General features: G+C 33.9%; 2 protein-coding genes and 1 long non-coding RNA gene across 10 annotated transcripts in view; 2 read left to right on the top strand and 1 right to left on the bottom strand.

The window, feature by feature from the left end:
• The window catches only part of LOC108610555 (uncharacterized), a 29004-nt gene extending 21612 nt beyond the window's left edge, over window positions 1-7392 (bottom strand). For both annotated transcript variants that reach the window (XM_018002731.2, XM_018002727.2), the window contains exons 1-3: window positions 6470-7392; window positions 2447-2569; window positions 1618-1781 (exon numbers count right to left, since the gene is read on the bottom strand). In XM_018002731.2, the coding sequence (XP_017858220.1) occupies window positions 1618-1781; window positions 2447-2569; window positions 6470-6617 (435 nt within the window). In that variant the 5' untranslated portion in view covers window positions 6618-7392. The remainder of the gene's footprint in view (window positions 1-1617; window positions 1782-2446; window positions 2570-6469) is intronic.
• Window positions 7393-7473: 81 nt separating this feature from the next.
• Window positions 7474-10061, top strand: LOC149269797 (uncharacterized). Of its 3 annotated transcripts, none has more exons than XR_016269526.1 (3): window positions 7474-8039; window positions 8578-9725; window positions 9785-10061. It is a non-coding gene; the product is annotated as an uncharacterized LOC149269797 (long non-coding RNA). The 3 variants fall into 3 exon arrangements; XR_016269527.1 differs by having other exon boundaries at window positions 8578-9238; window positions 9785-10060; XR_016269528.1 differs by having other exon boundaries at window positions 8578-9102; window positions 9785-10060.
• A 697-nt stretch (window positions 10062-10758) lies between these two features.
• Window positions 10759-22615, top strand: part of Wdr62 (WD repeat domain 62) — a 76372-nt gene continuing 64515 nt past the window's right edge. For 4 of the 5 annotated variants that reach the window (XM_089464718.1, XM_089464717.1, XM_089464721.1 and 1 more), the window contains exon 1: window positions 10759-11680. The gene's annotated coding sequence lies outside the window, so the exon portion shown is untranslated. The remainder of the gene's footprint in view (window positions 11681-22615) is intronic. The other variant, XM_089464726.1, reaches the window with a different exon arrangement.

The raw sequence follows: 22615 nt of genomic DNA on the forward strand, positions 1-22615 counted from the left end.
AAAGCTGATTCCTTTCAAGTAAGAGCAGAACTTTGAAGAGGATCATCAAGGGAGAAAAAAAGACAAGTTGCATTGATATCTTGTATACCATAATAAAAAAATTTTTTAAATTTATATTTGTATGGTGCATGTCATGTCAGTATTTTCGGAAAGAAATATATTTTGATTAGAAGCTAAGAAGCAGCAACAACAGTAACATAGATCTGTTACCACTATGTTAACATAATTATGTTATAGATAATATCGGGATATGCATACGGAAAAGATGGAGCTGAATCAACACAGCTCGTCGTCCTGATCAAGAATATATACACTATATATACTCTGCCACGCTTCCTTCGTTCAGTTATATACATTTTAACAGAGCCCATTTAAAATGGGAAAATGTGTATGTGAAGAGATTATAGCAATTGTAGGAATTTCAAGGGGTAGTTAATTAATTCATAATTAATTAAAAATATTAAAAATATAAATTAACTTGTTGAATCACACAAAGTTTATTCGCACTATATTTCATTATTTACTTGTTTCCTCAGGCCCTCAGTCTTTCCCTATTCGTTTCATTTTGTCGCTTCCTTCTCAGAAACGAAGGGCAGACGTCCGAGTTGGACGGGCTGAAATTCTGTGCCACTTTTCAGTCAACTAACGCAGTTTGCCAATGTCAACTACTTAGCTTTGGCCAAACTATTGTCACAGTCATAATTGCAGGTGCAACAACAACAATAACAATGACAGTAACAACAACGTTTCATAAGGTAAGCGCATTAAATCTACTGTGAAACAGCTGCCTGGAAATAGCTTTGTATGCCACAGCAAGTAACAGGGAGGTGTCCGTGTGAGTGTTTGTGTGTGTGTGGGTGTGTTGCTGTGAGAGTGTTGGCTAATGTATAACCAGATTGCACTCTAGCTAAAAGCCAAATACACACACACACACACACACACAAAGACAGACGCCCTTACTCACACCCACACGCCCTGGCAATGCGGCTGCATTAATTTTGTACTTAACCAAAACATCGACATGCGTTACTCTTAAGAATTTAAAGCAAACTCTGGGAGCATATAGAGTCGACAGATGGCTGTGCCTTCTTCCTCTGATTCAATTTGGGTATTTGGGTATTTGGAGAGGAGGTTTATCCATTACGAATCGAGCAATTAATCTAATTAAAGGGAAAATTTCAGCCAGACAAACTTGACAGAGTTTTGTAGTTCCTATACCCTGTAGAGCCGATTGAGAACGGATAGGGAGCCCATAATGGGATTTCTTTTTCTGTATGTAACAGGCAGTAGTAAAAGAGGGCATAATATGTGATTTATATAACATTATGTATATCGTTTCTATAGAATACTTCAATGGTAAAAATCGATATTTGAATCTAAGATATTATAGAATCTAATATATAATCAGATAATAGGTATATATGTTCATTCAGGATATCTGTTAGTCAAGCACACTCTATAAGTGTAGTGCTATAGATAGGAATCAGGATACCTGTTGATCAGGCACACATATGTAGGGTATTATCCTCTAGTCATTCACTCCAACAGCACAAGACCTAGGGTATGTGCACGCCAGACTGATGCGCTGCTCCTTGCGTTATTGAAATGCATGCTTACCTCAATGTCTCCGCTGTCCGGATGGCGTATTACAAACGCCGATGGCACCACACCGGGTATCTCCTGCTGGGGTATGAAGAGCAGGGAGTGATGGAAAATTGCATTCAGCAGTAGACTCATCACAACGACTGGTTTGTATTTGCCAAATTTGTCAACGAGAAAACCTGCACGGCGACAGAGAAAAGTAGAGAAGTGAATGCCAAGTTACAAACTCTAGATGAATGAGATTTGTGTCTGCATGCATGTATGTATGTGAGTGTGTGTGTGTGTGTCTGCGTATGTGCAGCTGCCTCTGTGGCTTGGCAAAGTGTTGCATAAAGTGGGCAAGCTTTATCAAATAAGTATGTTGACTAGAAGATGGCCCTCACCATTGACAAAGTTGCTCACATTTACCTACAGACTGAGATGAAAGAAACTGCTCGAAGTAAATGTAAGTTAAGCAGCATTACGAGATGAGATCTTGACTTGATTAATAAACTGCATAAGTTTTAATTAAATACTAAACTGAGCAACCAAAAATGAATTAAATGTTCTAGCGACTCCTTCAGGTATGTTATGAAATTTTAGATTTAAAGTTAACATTAAATTTATATTTGTGACTGGCTGTGTTTATTAAATATATATACCAAAAATAATTTAAATAAAATATATAAATATATAAATTTATTTTTTAATTCGTATTTAATTCAAATGATTTGCATGCATGTTTTTATGAATATCATGGTAAATTGAAATGTAATATCCAATGTATATTTGATATTTCCTTTTATTTGTTTCGATTTCATATGCAATTTCAGTCAATTGCCTTCATTTCGGTTTGCTCACTCACCTGTTATTGGCGGACTGAGAAAAGTTGTGAACGGCAATGCCAAATAGATAATCGCAATTTCTTCCACCGTCAAACCAATTGATTGCATATGAATAGTTAAATATGGCAACAAGGATGAAGTGGCTAAAAAATAAAAGCGAATATTTGAGTGATATAAATGAAGTTAGACAAGTATAAAAACAAAGTATGAAACAAAAGTTTTTATTTTTGATATGCATATTTTAAACGAATTCAGCTTTTGTATTAACTCATATTAACATTGTGCAGAAATTTAAAAATAGTACTTCAATTTAAAAATACAAATATACAGATATTCAGTTTATATATTGCATAAGGATATATGCTCTAAAGGTTAGACAAATAGTCTTCTATTTAATTTTTTTTATATTATATATATATAGTTATTTTATAACTTAAGCATAGAGATAAAACAATGCAGCTGGCTACAATTTAACTAAACTTATAGCTCGGCAATAGAAGTTAACTTGGAGTAGAGATAAGTAATACCACTCACTTTTCCTTTATGGCATTATAAAGCCATAGAACTTCGAGAAAGTGACAATTGAAAAAAAACCCAGTCAACACTTAAATATAGAGTAGTATGTATTAGAAGCAGAAAATGTTAACCGGCTGTCAACTAAATGTGTGGACAAAGGCGTGAGTATCAAAGCGAATAAAAAACACATTAATACTAATATTTGCGACAATTCGACTTTAATGATATGAACAAATAAAACTTACGACCAGTGGCCAAACAGAGGTCGCCTTATTAGAAACAGACAAAATAATAATAATAATAATAATAAAATAATAACAAAGAGGAAAAGTGTAGGAGCAGAGCGAAGGGGCAGCGAAATGATCGCAAAATGTTTTTGTCATTGACCGCTGGCAGCGAAAAACGGCGCACGGTCAGATGATTTGACTTGATTTAAGTTTAAGAGACATATATATGTATATAGCAGAAGCAGTCGCAGCAGCAGCCAAAGCAACAGCAACAAGAGCAACAACAAGGCAAATAAAACTAAGCTTAGATTTATTTACAAAAGCTGAACGAATTCATGCATATTTGACAGTCAGATGTATACATGCATACAGAGACACACACATATATGTATGTGTATGTGTATGTGTATGTGGCTGTGTCTTAATTGCCTCATACTGTGAAAAGCTGTGTGCAGTTTATCAAAAGGAAAAGCAAGCAAGAGCCATCTCAGTGTGTTTGTGTAACTAAATTTATACGAAGTGTGTAACTCATTTTGTGCCTAATTGATAACTTCCGACCACGGCCTATATTTGCAGTTCCAGTTCTATATGCTAGTCAGCATTTGCGAAGATCGCGAACGACATCGGGTATAGCCAGGGCATATTCATGTGATAATGAATTCCAAGATTCACTGCCAGCTAACTCGCTGTTTGTATTTTGTATTCGACTAAGCGAATCTCTGCTGCAGAAGAATGTGCCTAGTTTATATTAAGTATACTCTGTTCCTCATTCGAATGGGAGCGTATGCGTGGAACAATGTTTGAGCGAATGTCAAAGTCAAATACATAATCGCAAGTCAATTGATCTTGCTCCTTGGCTAAAAGGAGGCTCATTCAATTAAAATTAAAATTAAAATTTAAAATTTATTTTTTTTTAATTTTAAATTTATTTTTAGTCATCAATTAATTTTCAATTAATTTTAAATTTTAATTTATTTGATATCCATTTAAATTATAATTTCTATTGTAGATTATATTTTACTTTATTTTTTTATTTCTATTTTGCTTTAAAGTTCCATTTTATATTCAATTTACATTTTTTGCGTTAATTTCCATTTAAAATCAAATTAAAATATAATTTCAAATTCCTATTTTTTTAAAATTTGTATTACGTTTCCTTTTATTTTTATATGTATTTCTAGTCTAACTAAAAATTTAATTGTTAGTTTTAATATGTATTTTTATTTTAATGTTCACTTTTATTATTATTATCATTATTATTATCATTTTTCTAATATTCATTTTTACTTTATTTATTTCTTGTTTTTTCTGACATAATAATTATAACTTTTCCGTTTTATTTTGATTAATTTGCTCAGGTATTTATTTGATTTACATTATAATTTAATCTCATACTTTTCCATTTAAATACATGTTTATATTTTAGTTTCAATTTCATTTCATTTTATTTTTCACTGTGTTACATATATAAATTTAATTTTTTAAAATTTTATTTTAATTCAACTTCAATTGTAGCTGACATCTCGATTTAACTAAATTTCCATTTCAATTTAAATGTTCAACTTCAATTTGAAATCAATTTGGATTTTAATCTTGTTTCTATTTATCTTCAAGCCAATTATTATGCGTATTGGCTTCGCCCTCTCGAGCTCTGCGTACGATTGTGCCCAGCACACATACAATATATTATTATTTATTTAACAGCTTACATGTAAAATAAGCTTAATACAACTCTTAATGCGTACTAGTCGCCGCTTTCGCCTGCACATTAAATAAATCCATTAATGGATTAACTAATTGCAAATGAAGCCGGCGAGCGTCAGCTCGTGCCCTTCCATGTCCGCAGTTAAGCCGACCACTGTTTGTCGTGCACTGCTCTGCATCTCTGTGCTCCGTTTCCGGCTTTGGCAGTGGCTTTGTAAATTGTGTCTGATTAAATAGCCAACTCGTTTATGGCCCTCACATCCCGTCCACATTCACATCCTGGCGCGTCCCAAATGCGCAGCTGGCACGAATGACGCCCAGCCGACACACGGCTCGTGCCTCTTGTGTGCTCGTGTCACATATTTGCGATAATCAAACAAATTGCTGATTCGATATTTTTGTCTAAGCCAACAAAGCTTGTTATATTGGCACTGCACATGAGTGTTTGTTCCACTGCTATTTCAATGGGACACTTTATTGGAGCATTTTTTGCAGCCATATTTCATATTTGTCTCTCTCTCTATGGGGTGTAGGCTGGAAACTGTATATATGTGCATATATTTAACAAAGGCTCTGAACTGCTATACTAACGCCTCAATTCCCCAATTTAATAACTAAGCATATTCTCACTTGAATCTGCAACATTTTGCAATGAGCTCTGATTCGATTCTGTATAATAATTCTGTATCATATTCTTGTTTCATAAATCGAATGAGGCAGTTCGAACTACTCCTGTTTGATACAAATTCGTATTGTATTGCAAATTGCATGAAGAAGATAAATAAGTAGAATCATTATTAAATTGGAATGATGGTAAGAAGAAAACTTTGAGTTAGAGGCAAGACGTGTATATACGCTTAATTAACAGTAGTTTAAGGCTTTTCAGGCTTTTCAAGTTGTCTAACTTGTCATTTTAATCAGTATAGTCCCAAAAATCTAATATTTATAATTTTGTGAATTCCTCAAGTATGTTCTTCTTTTTTTCTTTTTTTTTTTTTTTTTTTTTTTTTTTTTTTTTTTTTGGATTATGAAATATTTTTTGAAGAATATTTATCATACATTAAATTTCTATCAAAATTAATATTATTTTAATTTTTATTAAATTTCTATGTTATTTGTTATGCAAAATAAAATTCAAAATTTCCAGGAATTCATAGCTAGAAACTATTATCAAATCCCCAGAAAAATAAAGAATTCTCGCCCAGATAAATTCATCTGCAATCTGTTTGAAATTTATCTCTGTTTATTTGTCTAACCTAATGACAAACAAGAATTAAAAAGTTAATCCGCATCAAATCTTTGCTGGCATATTTAACATAATTATTTAATTATCATAATTGCTCAAGCTGTCACTTTACTGGTCTTATCAGCAAACAGGTACGAACAGGTTAAAAACGAAAGACAGACACCTGCCGCCCAGCACAACATTGACAAGACGTTGATTGGACGTCACGTTTCGTTTAGCTCGAAATTCATCAGAGTCCGCTTCCTTCCCCTCTATAATTACTTTTTAATGGCATTGGCTCTTTATCTTTTTATCTATCAGCATATATTTGTAGCCGTATCTATATTCGGTATCTCTATATGCGTACTCACCTCCATACATGACAAAGAGCGTTATCTTGAGCATTATCAAATTGGGATTAATGCCGCGACGCTGGCAGAATTCACCAAAGTGCGACAATTCGACTTTTTCGGCGTTTGATGGCTCGGTGACCGTCTCCTCGCTGGCCATTTTGACCATTTTGAAGATACTTTCAGTTACTTTCCGATACACACACACACACCCACATACACACACTCACTGGTGCAAAGTTTTACTTATGTGTTTGGCTGTTTGAAGTTCGCTTCAATAAAATGCAGCGACGCAGCGTCTTAGTTTCTCGGTCAGACGACACTGGGACACACACAGACAGCGAGAGAGAGACTCACACCTACACACAGGTATACTAGTACACACACAACTTAATGACTGTCTGTGTGTGCGTGTGCTTTGAGTGTTTGGATCTGTGGCAGAGTTTTCTTATGATTTTGATTAAATCCAATTGAAATTTGTGTTCATAAACGGCGCACAAAAGTCGAAATTGTTGTTGTTGTTGTTGCTTCGGTATTTTTTCCTTTTTATATATTTGTATATATATATATATTGAAGTATATATTTTAACTTTGCTGTTTTCTTTTTAAGTTGTTACATTTTGTTACACTGTAAAATATTTGTGCTGGTTTTATTTAAATTTAATTTTTTATTATTTTCAAGGTTTTTTAGTTGTATTTATCTGTTTACTCAATTTAAATAATTTAACTATTATTTTGCATTTTTACAAGGTTTATTTCAGCTTGACTTCTGCACTCACTTCACACTTCATTTGCCTACATTGCGTATACTTGATATTTTAATATTTGTCAAACTTTTGCCTGAATTGGCCTCTTGATTCGGTTTGGCTTCGATTTGGATTTTGGGCTGCCGCGCTTCCACTTTCACAGTCGCCGTTCGCACCGAGACTGAGTGAACAAATATATAAGAATCTCTTATCGGACGGGCCATATAGATTTGTGCATTTGTATTATATCTTTAGCAATCTCCTGAGCTCAACTCGCGCTCGCCCGCTAATCTATGGAGAGCAATAGCAATAGCAATAGCAATAGCAGCAGCACCAGCAGCGTTGCTCACTTCCCCAGACGAGATGCTGCTGAGATTCTAACTTAAATTGGAGCAGTTACCGTATTAGTGACAGCTCATGAGACGACGACGACGACGGCGACGACGACGACGTTCCGCTGCTCTCAGCTGAGCTGTTTTTGTTGATGATGTGCAGACGACAGTCGAGATACCCCTAAGATAATGTCTATTCTGTGATAGTCTGTTTTTCTTTTGAATGAGCGACGACTGACGCGCAACAATGTCACGCTGAGTGACAACTCGACAGCGGAGAGAAATGGCGGTTAGGCCAAGGTTTGCGCGGAGGTGTGATAAAAGGCAAATCTTCCAACGACTGCGAGATCAGTTTTATCCCGAGTGGATCACTTGAGCTGAGACTGCTTGATCGGATAATATTGAGCGTCAGTTTTGATGGAGAGACTCTGAGTAGAATCGGAATTTATGTGCGGCTATCTAATATGCTCATAATGAAAAGTTTTTGTATTTATTATTTGTTCTTTGAGTAAAGTATGTCTTGATTGAAGTTTTATTGTTTTTAAAATGTATAAATATTATTAATATATAAATCTGAATAGGTCATAGCCATGGAAATTTATTTATAATCTTCTTTTTTCTTCATCTAAACTACTCTTGTGGTAAACTTTGATGTATTTCTTTTTAAATTTAATTATTATTTTTTTTTTTTTTGTAAATTGATTTAAATTTTCTTTAAAATTAATTCTACAGCTTTAATTTTTTTTATATTTTGATTAACTAAAAATTTTAAAAATTAATTTCTTATTTTTTTTTTAACTATTTATTATTTTTATATTGTTAAATTTGTTAAAAATTGATTTAATTAAAAAAATTAATTTAATTCAAATTTAACTTTATTTAATATTTTAATTAATTCTTTTATAGTTTTCTTTTTTTTAATATTTTATATTGTATTAATTTATATTATTAATGGATTTGTGCATTTTACTTATTAAATGTTATTTATTCGTTTACTTCAACTTCTATCACTTTAAACTAATTACTTATATGTTTCTTTCTACTCTTTCAGCGCTTCATCAGCCGTATTCGTAGGCCATTTCACAGGCTAGCAAGGATTCCGATGGCTCCTTTTGACCGGGCGCTCGATTGCCGAAAAGTTTTGCACACGAAAATTGACGCTGAGCGGTAAAAGTTTTAGGCATTTCGTTAGGAAAAACTATTCACAATAAATGAAAAACGCGCAACGTGTTTTCCGGCCGAGCTAAATGAAATTGCGAACACAACTACGAGACGATGAAACTATTCGACGAACTTCGATGCAAATCACATGGAACGGACCAACAACAAAACTTTACAATTAATTGATAAATTCCAAATCGCCTTGATTGATATTGCCAACAGGTGTTTATCAGTCTGATGATCGGCAAACGGCGCCTGGTAACGGTAAAAACATGTGCTCGCTTCCCTATTACAGCACAAAGTTTTTAGGGCTTTGGCTTGGTAAAGTCAATGGAAGAGGAAGAGCTCGCTGTAAGTGGGAAAGTAAAGGGAAGTTCAGAGAAGACATTCGGGAGTTTCTCAACAAAATATTTTGGTAATAGATTTTTGTTGTAATCGTGCTTGTACGAGGTGTGTTCAATGAGTTTATCAAGCTTTCGTTTATTTCTGAAATTATTTATTTACACATGAATATCTCTCGAAGTCACAATTGAAAATATGTCAAATTTTATGTAAATAAATAATTTTAAAAGCATTAAAGAATTTTTTTTCTGAAGTGAATACAAAACTGTAATAAACTGCGCCCTTTTAGATCATAGGCGAGCCCAAAGCGCTTTATGGGTCACATATAACACTTGAGGTGTTTGTGACCGACGAAAAAAAAAGCAGTTATAACATTAAAGATAAGATTGTTAAGTTTAAATTGTAGCAAATAAAATGAGTTTCAAAAATTGAATATTTATAAATAATTAAAATAGTTAATGAAAAGGAAACATTTTTATAAATTATCATATAAATTATTCATTTTATATATATTTTGAATAATTAAAAGTATAAAGATTTATCATAATTTACAAAAGCCTGAAGGCAACCAACTTTGATTACACGATGTATTTTTAGCGAGCTCTATAATACATATAATAATAATAATAGTATCTATGTAGTATATAAAATATGATTTGTGAGCGTTAAGCAAGCGCATTGTAAAACATCTCATACGTAAGCAAATTTGAGTTGAGACGCGTTCTTATCACCGTGATTTTCCTTATCATTCACAGATAAAACGGCACTGGACGAGCGAGAAGATGCTGCAAAAGAGTAACAGAGAGCGTGATCGAGCGAGGAGAGACAGGCAAAGAGAGGATGAATATCCATTTCAGAAATATTACGCAAAAACTTTATACAGCGATATGAAGCAGATAGACTTTGCTTTTGGGCTTAAAGAGCTCTTGACTTGTGTAAATGTATTCCTAGGTCTATGGTAAGAAGAGGGTAAAATTAATTTATATATGATAACAGCTTAAAGTATTACGAGCTTCTTTTCCACTTGAGATTTCAAATCTGTCGTGTTTTATAAAATAAATATTTTGAAATGATTGTGTTTCTTCCAATATTTGAAGCATATCTTAGATATTTATAAATATTTGTCTTAAGTGTTGAACTCCTCTAATTTTTTTTAAATTCATAAGTGCAATAAATTTTAATTTAATTACAAAAAAGAACTATGTACTTAAATTTGCCAATATTTTAAATTTCGCGCCATGGGATTAACAGTCAACTTAACAGTATAGCGAAAGTGAGCAGCGGGCGTTAACAACGACGCAAAAAAGCCAAACTAATTTTAGCCAACATAATTGTTGTTAAGCGCCATCTATTGCTCAAATACATGGTTCTTACCTAAAGTGGTTTTCAAAAGTAGCCATATCGCTTAGCTTTTGATTATTTTATCATTTATCAGCCCTCTAGCGCCCGATTGTGGAAACATAGTCAGTGCTTATAGCGTTGAAAGTTTACATGGCAGCTGATTTTAGTTTTTAAATAAATATAGAAAAATAACTATACCAATTAATATAACAAAATATTCTGTTAAAATTCATACTTGAATCTTCGATTTAAGTCATTTAATAGAAGCTTGTATTGTCTCATTCCAAAATATACCAGCATCAATAATTTCCTAAAAAAATACCAGAATACGAAGTGTATGAAGTTGTTATTTGTGGTATTTTTAAGATATAACTGCTAGGGCCATATTTGCTTTGTTGTTCGTAGTTGTTGTTGTTTCGACGCCGAAGAATCAGCACGTCGGAGCGCGGCTGTTTTAAGGAAATTATTAATTACGAGAAAAAGTGTATGCAAAGGCGACAAAGCGCTAGATAAGAGGCCATTAAGCATTATCTAAGCGTGGACGGCAAACACGACCCCGCGATTAGATAGAAATAATATCAAAATAAATTCAAGTCTCAAGTCAAATGTGCTGCAACAACCAGCAGCCATCAATGTCGCCGCCGCCGCGTGCAAAATAAAAAGCAAAATAAATAAAATAAGAAATTTACAAAGAAAGAAAAAGAGTATGAAAGCATAGTGCCAGGTGCCAGCGTCCGCATCGTTTGTTTGTCTCTCATGTCTGCGCTTCGTGTCGCGTGTTTGTGTGCGTGTCAGAGTGTTTGATAGTGGTCGCTGTGGTAGCTGTATGCGCCTGTTTCTGTGTGTGTGAGCTCTTGTAAGTGCACCTGCCAGGCTGCCTTGGAGAACTTGCAGCCCCCACCCGCCGCTCGCCGGGCCACCCCTCCGCCCCTCTCCAGCTGTGACTGCAACATCAACAAGAAATTTCGCTGACCAGCGTCGCGTGTGTTTGTATGAAAATGTCATTGTCAGTGGCGACGCTGACGCTGACGCCGCTGCTGAATAAAGATAAAAGATAAAAGATAAAAGATAAAAATCAAATCAAATAAAAGTGAATCAAAACGTCTGCGTGTTTGTGCCTGTGTGTGTATAAGAGAGCAGAGAGCGCGCTTCATTAATCCGTCTAACTGTTGTTACTGCTGTTAAAGTTGACGTCGACGTCGACGTCGCCGTTGCAGAGGAGCATAGCAGCAGCATCGAACACACAGTTGCCATTCGATTTAACGTCCAAGCTCACATTCAAAATTCTGTGAAAGAAAAAGGCAAACGAGGTGAGTGTACGAGCACCGTTAATTGTAATTGGCGCATTTCTGACACAGTTTCTCTTAATCAATGGGGTTGAAATTTGAAAATTCCTATGGATGCTGCTCCAAGGCTGGCTCTATGTGTCGAAATTTCTGTCAAGCTGCTTTATGGGGGCGCCAGTCGGTTTGGGGGTGGTTTTTTGTTGGGCCAGCGCTCAGCTGATATGTATGTATGTGTGTGACTTGGTGTGTGTGTGTGTGTGGGTGTACGCATACGCATCTTTAGCGAGTGTACTTGCATAAATATGTGTGTATGTGTGCAGAAACACACACACACACACGCGCGAAGCTGTGTGACTTTGAGTGCGGACTTTGTGCTTTGAAGGCCATTTGCGGCATTTATTTCTGCGCAAGCAACAACCGTTAGAAGAGGCTCGCAACTAGTAAAACAGCATTTGGCCATTAGAGCTTTAAGTTTTACGAAATCTTCCGTTGAATCAATATTTTTGTTGTTGTTGTTGTTGTTTCTTTAAATTCCTTACGTTGCTGCAATGAACTTGACCCAAAGGCAAACCTTCAACGGAGCACGAGACACGTCTGAGTCTGTCTAATTGGAATTGAACTATAATTTACAGCCTTAAAGCGCCTCATAATCGCTTAGAAAATACATGTGTGCATGTATGTGTGTGCATATATCATAGACTTAATAGCTCAGCTTTGTTCATTAATCACAATGACTATAATTTTACTTACTAATTTTTTTGTTATTTTTGTAATGAGTTTCTAAAAATAGACGAATCGGCACAGTTTTCCTTATGCTCTTATACATAACTCTTATAAGAAACTGGCTGCTTGAAGCGCAGTATGAGAAAAGTTGAGCGCGGCTGTATAATATTCTAATTGCTAAATGTGTAACGAAAATATATATGTATATATATATTTTATTTTAAAATTTTTTTTTTAAGTAGCTTGTCCATTTTTCCTCTTCTCTATTTTCTACCACGATCAAATGTCCGCAGCTGGCCGCTTAGCGCGTAAATGCAGCTGAGCGAGTGAGAGCGAAAGAGATAGCAAGCATGCGGCATATTCGCCATGACAGGTGGATTGCTCTGAGATTTTTTGTTCTCTTCTTTATGCCTTTTACGTATATTTCTTTTTATTCTTCTATTTCGCTGCTGTGCACAGATTTCGTTTTCATTTACTCTCTTTTGTTTGTTTACATACCCTTGCAATGAGTCTATTAGTTTCTATACACAATTTGTGTCATATGCAATGAATATTGATTGCATTGTATTTTGCTCTTATTTTAATGAATATTATAGATCAATCAAATAAAACTTAAAAACTCGTCCCTTAACAGGGTATTTATTGTTCGAGAACTTTGTAATATATGAGGAGTAAAAATGTTTGTAAGCTGTTCTCGTCTTAGCAGAAACGTTAAACATAGATATGTATATATTATATTTATTTATTTATGATAAGACTCTGATCATCTTGCAGAGTATTCATTGGTCAACAACTCGTTCAAGTGTTCCCTTCTTCATCTCTTACGTTCATTCTAGCTACCTGAATTGTTAGCTTGCTTTTTGCTCCACATGTTCATTCGCACCTATTTACTGACAAATACGTAGACGTTTCGAGTCCACTGTTACCTGTCACAACACCTGTAAAATCCTGTGTTCCCTGAAATGATCTTTTAAAATATTTTATACACATATTTGAAAACAAAATAAGATCGTCATAGTTCTGCATTTGATCTGCTAGCATTTGCTGAGATCGGCTGACTTCTGCTTCGGCTCGCCTCTATATGTAGTTGGTTCTTTCAAGTGACAACTCATTTCATACTTATTTAACGCGCGTATTAAACTCAAAGATAGACAAAGCAACTCTGAAAAGAGTCAAGTCACAGCTGAGGCCAGCTTAAAGACTAAAAGCGACAATTAAACGACAAATATATGTGATGATTAGTTGGAGCAATTCCCACGATTCTGAATAAGCAGAAACTGACAATAGAAAGTGGGTTTTGCCTCTACACTTGGTTAGAGAGCAAGAGCATTGCTTTCTTTATATAAACCATATGTCTGAAAGTAAAGGAGAAAACCAAATAGGACACAAGGTAAATCGGATAATCTCTATCTATACAGCTAGAGCTAAAAAATTGAAGAGCTTACCCTGATGCCCGACTGGAACATTCTGATTTGTTTTCTCTTCCGATTTTTGCATAAGTTCAGCGTTGAATCATAGTTCACTCTTAATCTGAGATTGAATGCTCTGCATAATCAAAGCGCAAGGTCAAAGCTCTTACATTTGATTCAATTTGGTGCAGAATGGAAGGGAGGTGCCCAATAGCCTTTGGATTATGCATTTGTCTATACTGAATGGATTCAAATTGTATCAAATTTAAGGTTTCTTTCGAACACGTGCACGTGCCACGTAGGTATGTATGTATGTAGTACATTTCAATGCATTACAGCTCAAGCTTTTATAGACTCTCAATAATGCAAGAAGACAGAGACGAGTATCAACAAATAGTTCACGAGTTGCAAGCGAAAGAGTTTGAGTCAGACAGACAAAAAGGAAGCAAAAGGCAAAAGGCAAATGGGAAAACGAAATTCCAATCCAATTCAGTTTCAAAATAAACTATGTGAGTTGTGGCTATACCAAGGGAACTCTCCCGACTTAAAGCTAAAAGCATTGCACATTTTCTCTCCCAAGGGCAACTCTCTCTTACTCTCTCGCTCTCTGTGTACTCCTCTCTCCTTCTCTCCCTTTCTGTTGTTTTATAAATTTGCAATGTGCGCTGCACAGCCATAAACAAGCTGCTGCCTGAGCTGTGTCTGCAACAAGGTGCAACAGCATTCCTAAAAGGTTCCACACTTTATTCTGCTCTCTCTCTTTCTGTCTATCTCTCTCTCCGTCTCTCTGTTCGCTACCTTTTGAATGAAAGCTTGTGTGTGCTGCGGTTTTTTACTGCTTCCACTGCATCGCACATTGTCTGCCTCTTACTGTCGCTGCTGTTGCTTCTGAGCCATCTTCTTGTCTGACACTAAACTGCATGACTAAGCGAGGGCTGCCTTCAATGTTTGGTTGCCCCAAGATGTATATGTTTTGTGTATACATATATGTATTTGTAAAAGGTTTTTCTTGGACTCAATTTGTTTAAACTAGATGAATATAATATATTAAGAATTTAATTAATTTAAAATTATATTAAACAAAAAAAAAAAAATAATAATAATAATAAAAACTTTAAAAATATATTTATTCTTATAAATAAATTAAAGTATGCTCAAATTGTTGGAACCCAGCATTTTTTGCTAGATCTTTTAATTTACCCCATTTTCTTTTCATTTCTGTGGCTGACTAAAAGTTTTTTATTGTCATTTTATAATAAAAATGTCCACCTTGACCCGTTTCAGCTAAAAAGTTCCTCAAGTTCGCTCTTTTTTTTGCTCAGTGTAAACATACATATGACCACACACACACACACACACACACACAGATACACACATGAGCTAACGTGTGAGCGAATTTAGTGGAAAACTCTACTTAATGATGTTTGCTTCTGGCTCGTAAAGCGCAGACTTCTTGCTGCCTCAATTCGAGTCTTTTTTTCCCACACCAGGTTCTCCCCAATCATAATAACAACAACAACAACGCCCTATTTGCGGGCTGGGCTGGTTTGCCGCCTGTCTAAGTTTCTGGCCCGCGGGCCGCCCCTCTGCTACCCGCAGCTTTCATTTCGATTGTTTTTGCAACTTGCTTTGGCTTAATGTGGGAGTACAAACGGCTTTTTTCCTGCTCTCACAAATCTTAGAATAATAACAAGGTCACCATTTTTCTACAAGACTACCCAAGTCTGAGTGCAAGGAAATCAGAAAAAGCACTTTTCTTACTCTAAGGCAGGCTAATAATAATTTATTCATAATTATTTAATTGATATTTATTCATTATTATTCACATTACATTTTCATAATTTTCTATTTTTACGATGTTTTGATTCTTTGAGTACTTTATGATATATGAATTATATTTATTGCTATAAAATATTATTTATTCTTCTTGAATATTATAAAAGAGTTGCAATTGTTGTAAATTGTCAGATAGTGCGAATTAAATCTACAAAGCGGGTTTTAATTCAAGCTGTTCGAGTTGACAATCTTATATACATACATACAATCTTCTCCAGTTGTCCTCTCTTTTCTCTTCTCTTCTTTTCTCTAGCTGACAATGTTTTTAAAGCTATTAGTGTTTACCACATTGCGATTATTTTCCATGTTCAACTGTCTGTCATTTAAATTCTGTGCTATATCATTATGTAAGATATACATTATATTCAAATATATATATCTATATATATAAAAGAAAGTTGTGTAAAAGTGATGACCGCTTATAACTTGATTTGGGCTGAACCAATTTTCATGGTTTTTGATTTGTTGGATTTGTCTCCGCAACGAGTTTAGTATAGGGTCTTAAAAATACTGAAAAAATTTGCCGAATACTTGAAAAACGCGGTTTTTTCCCCAAATGTTCAAATTTTTTTTATACCCAGTAGGCTTGGTAACAGTGACAGTTTTGACAATAGTGTAGAAGTAAATAAACAAATGTAGTCAGTCAGTCTACGGTCTCCTGACCTCGAGCAGACCTGACTATTCAAAAAAAAAAAAAAAAAAAAAAAAAAAAAAAAAAAATTTCAAATCAAAAGGAAAAATATTTCAAATCAAAAATCTGCAAAAAATCAAAAGATTAAAAACTGACTGTTCAAAAAATAAATAAAAAATTAAAAATTCGAAATTAAAAAAAAAAAGGTAATTATTAAAAAGTGTATTTTTGGCTTTTTATATTTTCGGACTTTTAAACTTTATAAATATTTCAAATCAAAAATCTGCAAAAATTAAAAAAAAAAATCAAAAGATTAAAACCTAACAATCAAAAATAAATAAAAAATTCAAAATTCAAAATTCGAAATTAAAAAAAAAAAAGTTAATTATTAAAAATTGTATTTTTGGACTTTTACAAAAGCTAAATATCTCGAAAGTTCAGGTATTTGTTTGTCTCAAACAAAAATTTGTGTAAATCTATATATATAAAAGAAAGTTGTGTAAAAGTGAAGACTGCTTATAACTTGATTTGGGCTGAACCAATTTTCATGGTTTTTGATTTGTTGGATTTGTCTCCGCAACGAGTTTAGTATAGGGTCTTAAAAATACTGAAAAAATTTGCCGAATACTTGAAAAACGCGGTTTTTTCCCCAAATGTTCAAATTTTTTTTATACCCAGTAGGCTTGGTAACAGTGACAGTTTTGACAATAGTGTAGAAGTAAATAAACAAATGTAGTCAGTCAGTCTACGGTCTCCTGACCTCGAGCAGACCTGACTATTCAAAAAAAAAAAAAAAAAAAAAAAAAAAAAAAAAAAAAAAAAAAAAAAATTTTCAAATCAAAAGGAAAAATATTTCAAATCAAAAATCTGCAAAAAATCAAAAGATTAATACCTGACTGTTCAAAAAATAAATAAAAAATTAAAAATTCGAAATTAAAAAAAAAAAGGTAATTATTAAAAAGTGTATTTTTGGCTTTTTATATTTTCGGACTTTTAAACTTTATAAATATTTCAAATCAAAAATCTGCAAAAATTAAAAAAAAAAATCAAAAGATTAAAACCTAACAATCAAAAATAAATAAAAAATTCAAAATTCAAAATTCGAAATTAAAAAAAAAAAGTTAATTATTAAAAATTGTATTTTTGGACTTTTACAAAAGCTAAATATCTCGAAAGTTCAGGTATTTGTTTGTCTCAAACATAAATTTGTGTAAATTATTTATATTTATATTTCTCGATTGTTTTATATGGTTTTGTGCGAGGGCAGTATTACTATTAATAAAAATGCCGCGTCCTAGAAGATCTAATCTTTCCCGGCGGACCCATAATGCAATTAGGCAACGGAATAGCGCGAGTCAATTATCTGACGAAGAGCGAGAAATCGCCCGAGAAAGGCTCCGCGTTAGTACCCAGGGAAGAAGGGCCTTAATTCGTGCTTCTCAAAGAGAGGCAGCCCGTGAAATGGCAATAAGAAATGGTTCAAGGATTGATTTGAATCGAGCAGCGTTTCGATATGATTGCACCATTGATTACAGCTTGAATCGTTTAGTTTGCATTGGTCCAATGGACGTTGTTTGCCAGCATTGTGGCGCATTGAAGTTTGCTGGTGAAACGCCCGGTTTGTGCTGCCTTAGTGGTAAAGTGACATTGCCATTAGCGGTCACCATAGCCATTGCGTTCCCTGCTTTATGGCGAAACACTAGAATCACGACATTTTCTAGCGAACACTCAAAAATACAATGCCTGTTTCCAAATGACATAATTTGGGGCGGAAAATATTGGAGACGGATATTTAAGGTAATTTACGTTAAAAATTTTATTTTCTATGACTGCCAAAAAAAAATTTTGAATAATGTAGTTTGTTAGATTTCTGTAAATAGTGTTTGTAAATATAACTATAATAACTATGGCTTTGAATTTAAAGATTCAAGGCCAGATTTGCCATCGCATTGGATCATTGCAACCTATTGAAGATGCACAGCAAAAATTCTTGCAAATATACTTCATGGGCAATATGGAAGAACAACTTGACCGGCGTCAAGAAATGAACACAGCTATGAAAAGAGCAATTCTCCATGATTTGCATGCTTAGAAATTTAAACCAACCAACCAAAACTGTGCAATGGAACGCGTTTGGTGATAAGAAAACTGATGAGCAATGTGATTCACGCGTTGATACTCAAAGGAAAATTTAAAGATGAGGAAGTTCTTATTCCTAGGATTCCGATGAGCTCAACAGATATGCCCTTTGAATTTAAACGAATTCAATTCCCGCTTCGTCTTGCCTTCGCCATGACGATCAACAAGTCACAGGGCCAATCTTTGACTATTTGTGGCCTCAATCTAGAAAATGCGTGTTTTTCTCATGGTCAATTGTACGTGGCATGCTCACGTGTTGGCAAACGATCCGCATTATTTGTTCTTGCACCCGACCAAAAAACGAAGAATGTCGTTTACAACAAGGTGCTTGAATGAAAATCCGATTAATAAATTTATCAGTGTATCCCAGCCTGAACAACATAGCTTTCATCAATTTTTTACCTAGAAATAATATAGAGGGCAATGCAACGTTTGCCGGGCCAGCTAGTACATTTATATAGCAATATGTATGATGCTCAGTTAGCTGGCTTTGCTCTAGCTGAACTGTAAAAAGTATCTAGCTACATTGTAGCTGCAATTTCATCACTTAAGTAATTGCTTTAAAAAACATGTAAGACTGCTCTTGACGGCAGTGCTCGACTAGTGAATACCCTAAAATCAAAGAAGATTTATGGAAAAAAAATGAAAAATGACGAGGGGAATAGTTAAACAGATAGACTACCAGGCGCACAGACACACAAACCAAGTTAGCTCATAATCTTGATTCAAAATAAATATTTATATAAATATATAAAATATTTTTTAAATTTATACATGTCACGGCATGTTCATGAAATTCAATCCACCCCTCTAGTATTCATTTGCAATGAGCATAATGATAATGTAATGCTCTATAACTTGCCAAATGTGTTGTAGTAGGCAGCATTTCAAGTAAATACGTTTTGTTTGAAAGGCGAAAATAAAAAATGAAATAAATTGTTGCGCAGTGTGTCATAAGCTATTATAAGGCAAATCGGGATTCCGATTGGACTGAAATTGGCAATGGGGCCAGTTAGGCAGCTGCCAAAATTTTGTTCGTTTCGCTGTGCGGCAATGAACTACTCAACAGTGCCTAGGAGGAAGTCTTTTATATGGTTCGCAATTTCATGTACTTGTATGTATGTATATATATTTATGTATTGCACTTACATATGAAGTCCATTTGGGGCTGCTTTTTTAGTGCGATATATGAACTCTTTGCAGTGCTTTAGTTCCAAATCCTTTGCATGTTAGAAATGCTGACAATTTAAGCTGCTTAACTGTTGAGTGTTATATATCATAAATTGGTCTACTATCTCTGCAAGCATAATTTTTTAAATATATTTTTCACAAACTTTTGGCCAAATGTTAATTTGTTTAACTTTTTGGTAACAGCTGCGAAAAGTTTGTCAGTTACTTTACTGATTCTGAGGGCAAAGTGCCAGGTTGGTGCAGTTTAATAAATGGCCTATCATTTTGTAGTTATTATTTAAAGCTTAGCCTTAGATATATTTTAAATCTATATTTAATACACTCAATTGAAATTTGACATTTTTTCATACAGGAAATTACAGGAAAAGTAGAGCTTTTTCTGTAAGACTAATTGGCAGCTTCTACTCAAATACTCTTAGTGAGTTCATTCGCAAGGAAAAACCTTGTTAAAGTGATGTTAGTCGTGCAAATAATTTGTGTTTTATCTTATCTATCAAGAGTCTTTTGTAATGTACTTAACTTACTTAGGCTCGACAGAGCGAAAAATTGTGCAAATAATGATCTAATTAAAGCGCATATAAATATAAATATATATGACATATTAAAATAAATATACCTATAAATATATGTTAATGTAGGTAACACATTATGTGTATGAATTTTTGAAATTTTTGCTTTAGTTTGTTTTTCCTTATTCATCTTCTTATTTTATTTCTTGTTTATTTACATTCTTTATTTTCCATAAGGCTTTTCTTTTTATACTTGAAATGCTTTTCGCCTAATTAGTATTAGTTTTTATTCTGCTTTACCTTTTGTGCGTCATTGATTTTTTGTTGCTGTTTGCTACGCTTGAGGCTTTAATACCCTATAGGAATTGATGAGGGCATACTGGTTTTACAGGCAACAGAAGGTATGCTTACTTCATTAGCTTTTCCTTTTTAGCTTAAATGTCCAAGTTGATTCATCTGTCTGTCTATCGGACACTCTAATAAAATGGTAAATTTCTAAATAATTAAAATTCCAAGCATCAATAAAAAAGAAGAAAGCAGCCCTGTAATATACCCTTTAGGCAAGTTCATCAATGTCTCGTTATATGTCTTAACCGAATACAGGGTATATTATGAGTCGGTCATTTTGAAATAGAGCACTTTGCGGTTTCTGTCTTTCCTTTGTTCTTTACAAATCAATCTGAACAGTCTGTTTTCCTAAGCGAACACACCTTAGAACAAATTAGTGTAAATTTGCTAATAGTGCTTGGCATAAATATACGTTGTCCCAAAGTCTTAGGTACCTTAACATATGTTTAGATATTTACTATATAATTTTGTCTTGCAATACAGATATACCATTGTGTCTTTAGCTACTGTATATATATGGCTAATAACAATTTCGAAACAGTTAATAGTTGTCGATAAAACGAAAACACAAAATATTGGCTTTTTGAACTGCCTGCTTTGCTGTTTGTAAGACTTGAGGATCGAAGTATATTCTCGTTTCTTTTGATTTGTGCTTTATCTTATCATTGTTAAACGCGACATATATTGATCAATAATATCGGTTGTTTATCAACATTAAATCAATATTTTATTTCAATATTTTGTTAATGTCGTATGACTTCAGCTAAAAATTAAATATTGGTGTAGAACTATGAACTAGTAAAGGGGTATTCGCTGTATGTTTTTTTGTTGAATTGAAAATAATATAAAGGCTGGAATTAACGGGAAACGGCAGTTAAACAGAGGCAAACAAAATGGGCTCTGGCATTGCCACTGAATATTTAGTTGCACTGTCTTTTCGGCAGTTGATTTGGTTCATTGTTGTCAAATGAATCGGAACCAGTGGAACATTGTGGTTGTCTCATCCCTTTCTCTCAGCATTTACAAATTTGTCAGTCTGTGAGTTGTTGCCTCGTTCGTTATTGTTTGCTCATTTCGAGTGACCCCAAGCACCACAATAAAAGCAATGTACTTCCTTTTGTTATTGTGTTAACTCTTTGCAGTCAGCCGCATTGTTGTCTTCTGGCTCGTCTGGTTATGTCAATTTAAATTTTACACAATACTAGATCTATAAAAAAAGATGAAGAGAAGCTCCAAGAATATGAGAAGAGAAATAATGAAAATTGCTCAACTTTGACTCGATGTTAAAAGTTTATTGAACTCAAACGACTTCACTTCATGTTAATGTTAACTCCATGTCTATCTTGGACACGTGTTCCATTGCCTGATGTAGTACGAAAGACTAGAAAAAGCAGTTGGTTAAGTTGGTATTTAGCTTGGAACAGTTTATGGTGTCCGTGTACATGTAGCTATAATGAAGACCTTGACTAAATATATTGTATAATATTATAAATAAAAACAAACCATTAATTTGGTTTCTCTTTTGCTATATGAAAAGTTTGTTTTAACTTAGATCCTAATAAGACTAAACATTGTTCTATTTTTAAATAGTAAAATGATTTTAGATTTAACTTCCTTAATAAATGTATATAAAGCTCCCAACTAAAAAATCAGACTTAGACTGGCTGTCGATGGAATTTATATTTAAGATTTGAGATTTAGAATATATGTTTTTAAAATACTATACCTTCCACAGTTTCGCAATCGATCAGAGCTAAAGCTCTATCCATCCAAAGTGTTAATTGACAATTTGTATACCTAAAACTATTTTAGACGTTCGAGAAATGTTCTCAATTAACACTATTTCGAAAAGAAACTATTCAACTTGAGATAAATAATTAAACTGTTAAAAACTGATTCGAGTCGAAATAAACAAATTTCAGAAATAAATTGCGTTTAATTACAGTTGCACTTCAGATAAAATGCCCTCGCTGAAAAGGTGTTTACAAACACGAATCGAATTAGCCGAGTTTTTTTTTGTTGTAATTAATTGCTCAGCTAGGTCAGAGACCCGCCCACCCACTCAATTAAATAATATATTAAGGCGAGACAGGAGAAAGGAGTGGAAAGGAAATTGCATTTGCGCGCTAAGAAATTCCATTTGCAATCACACATATACACAGACACACACACA

The sequence above is a fragment of the Drosophila arizonae genome, chromosome 3, assembly GCF_054131065.1.
Source record: "Drosophila arizonae isolate 15081-1271.41 chromosome 3, UAZ_ARI_1.0, whole genome shotgun sequence".
Taxonomy (NCBI): Eukaryota; Metazoa; Arthropoda; class Insecta; order Diptera; family Drosophilidae; genus Drosophila; species Drosophila arizonae.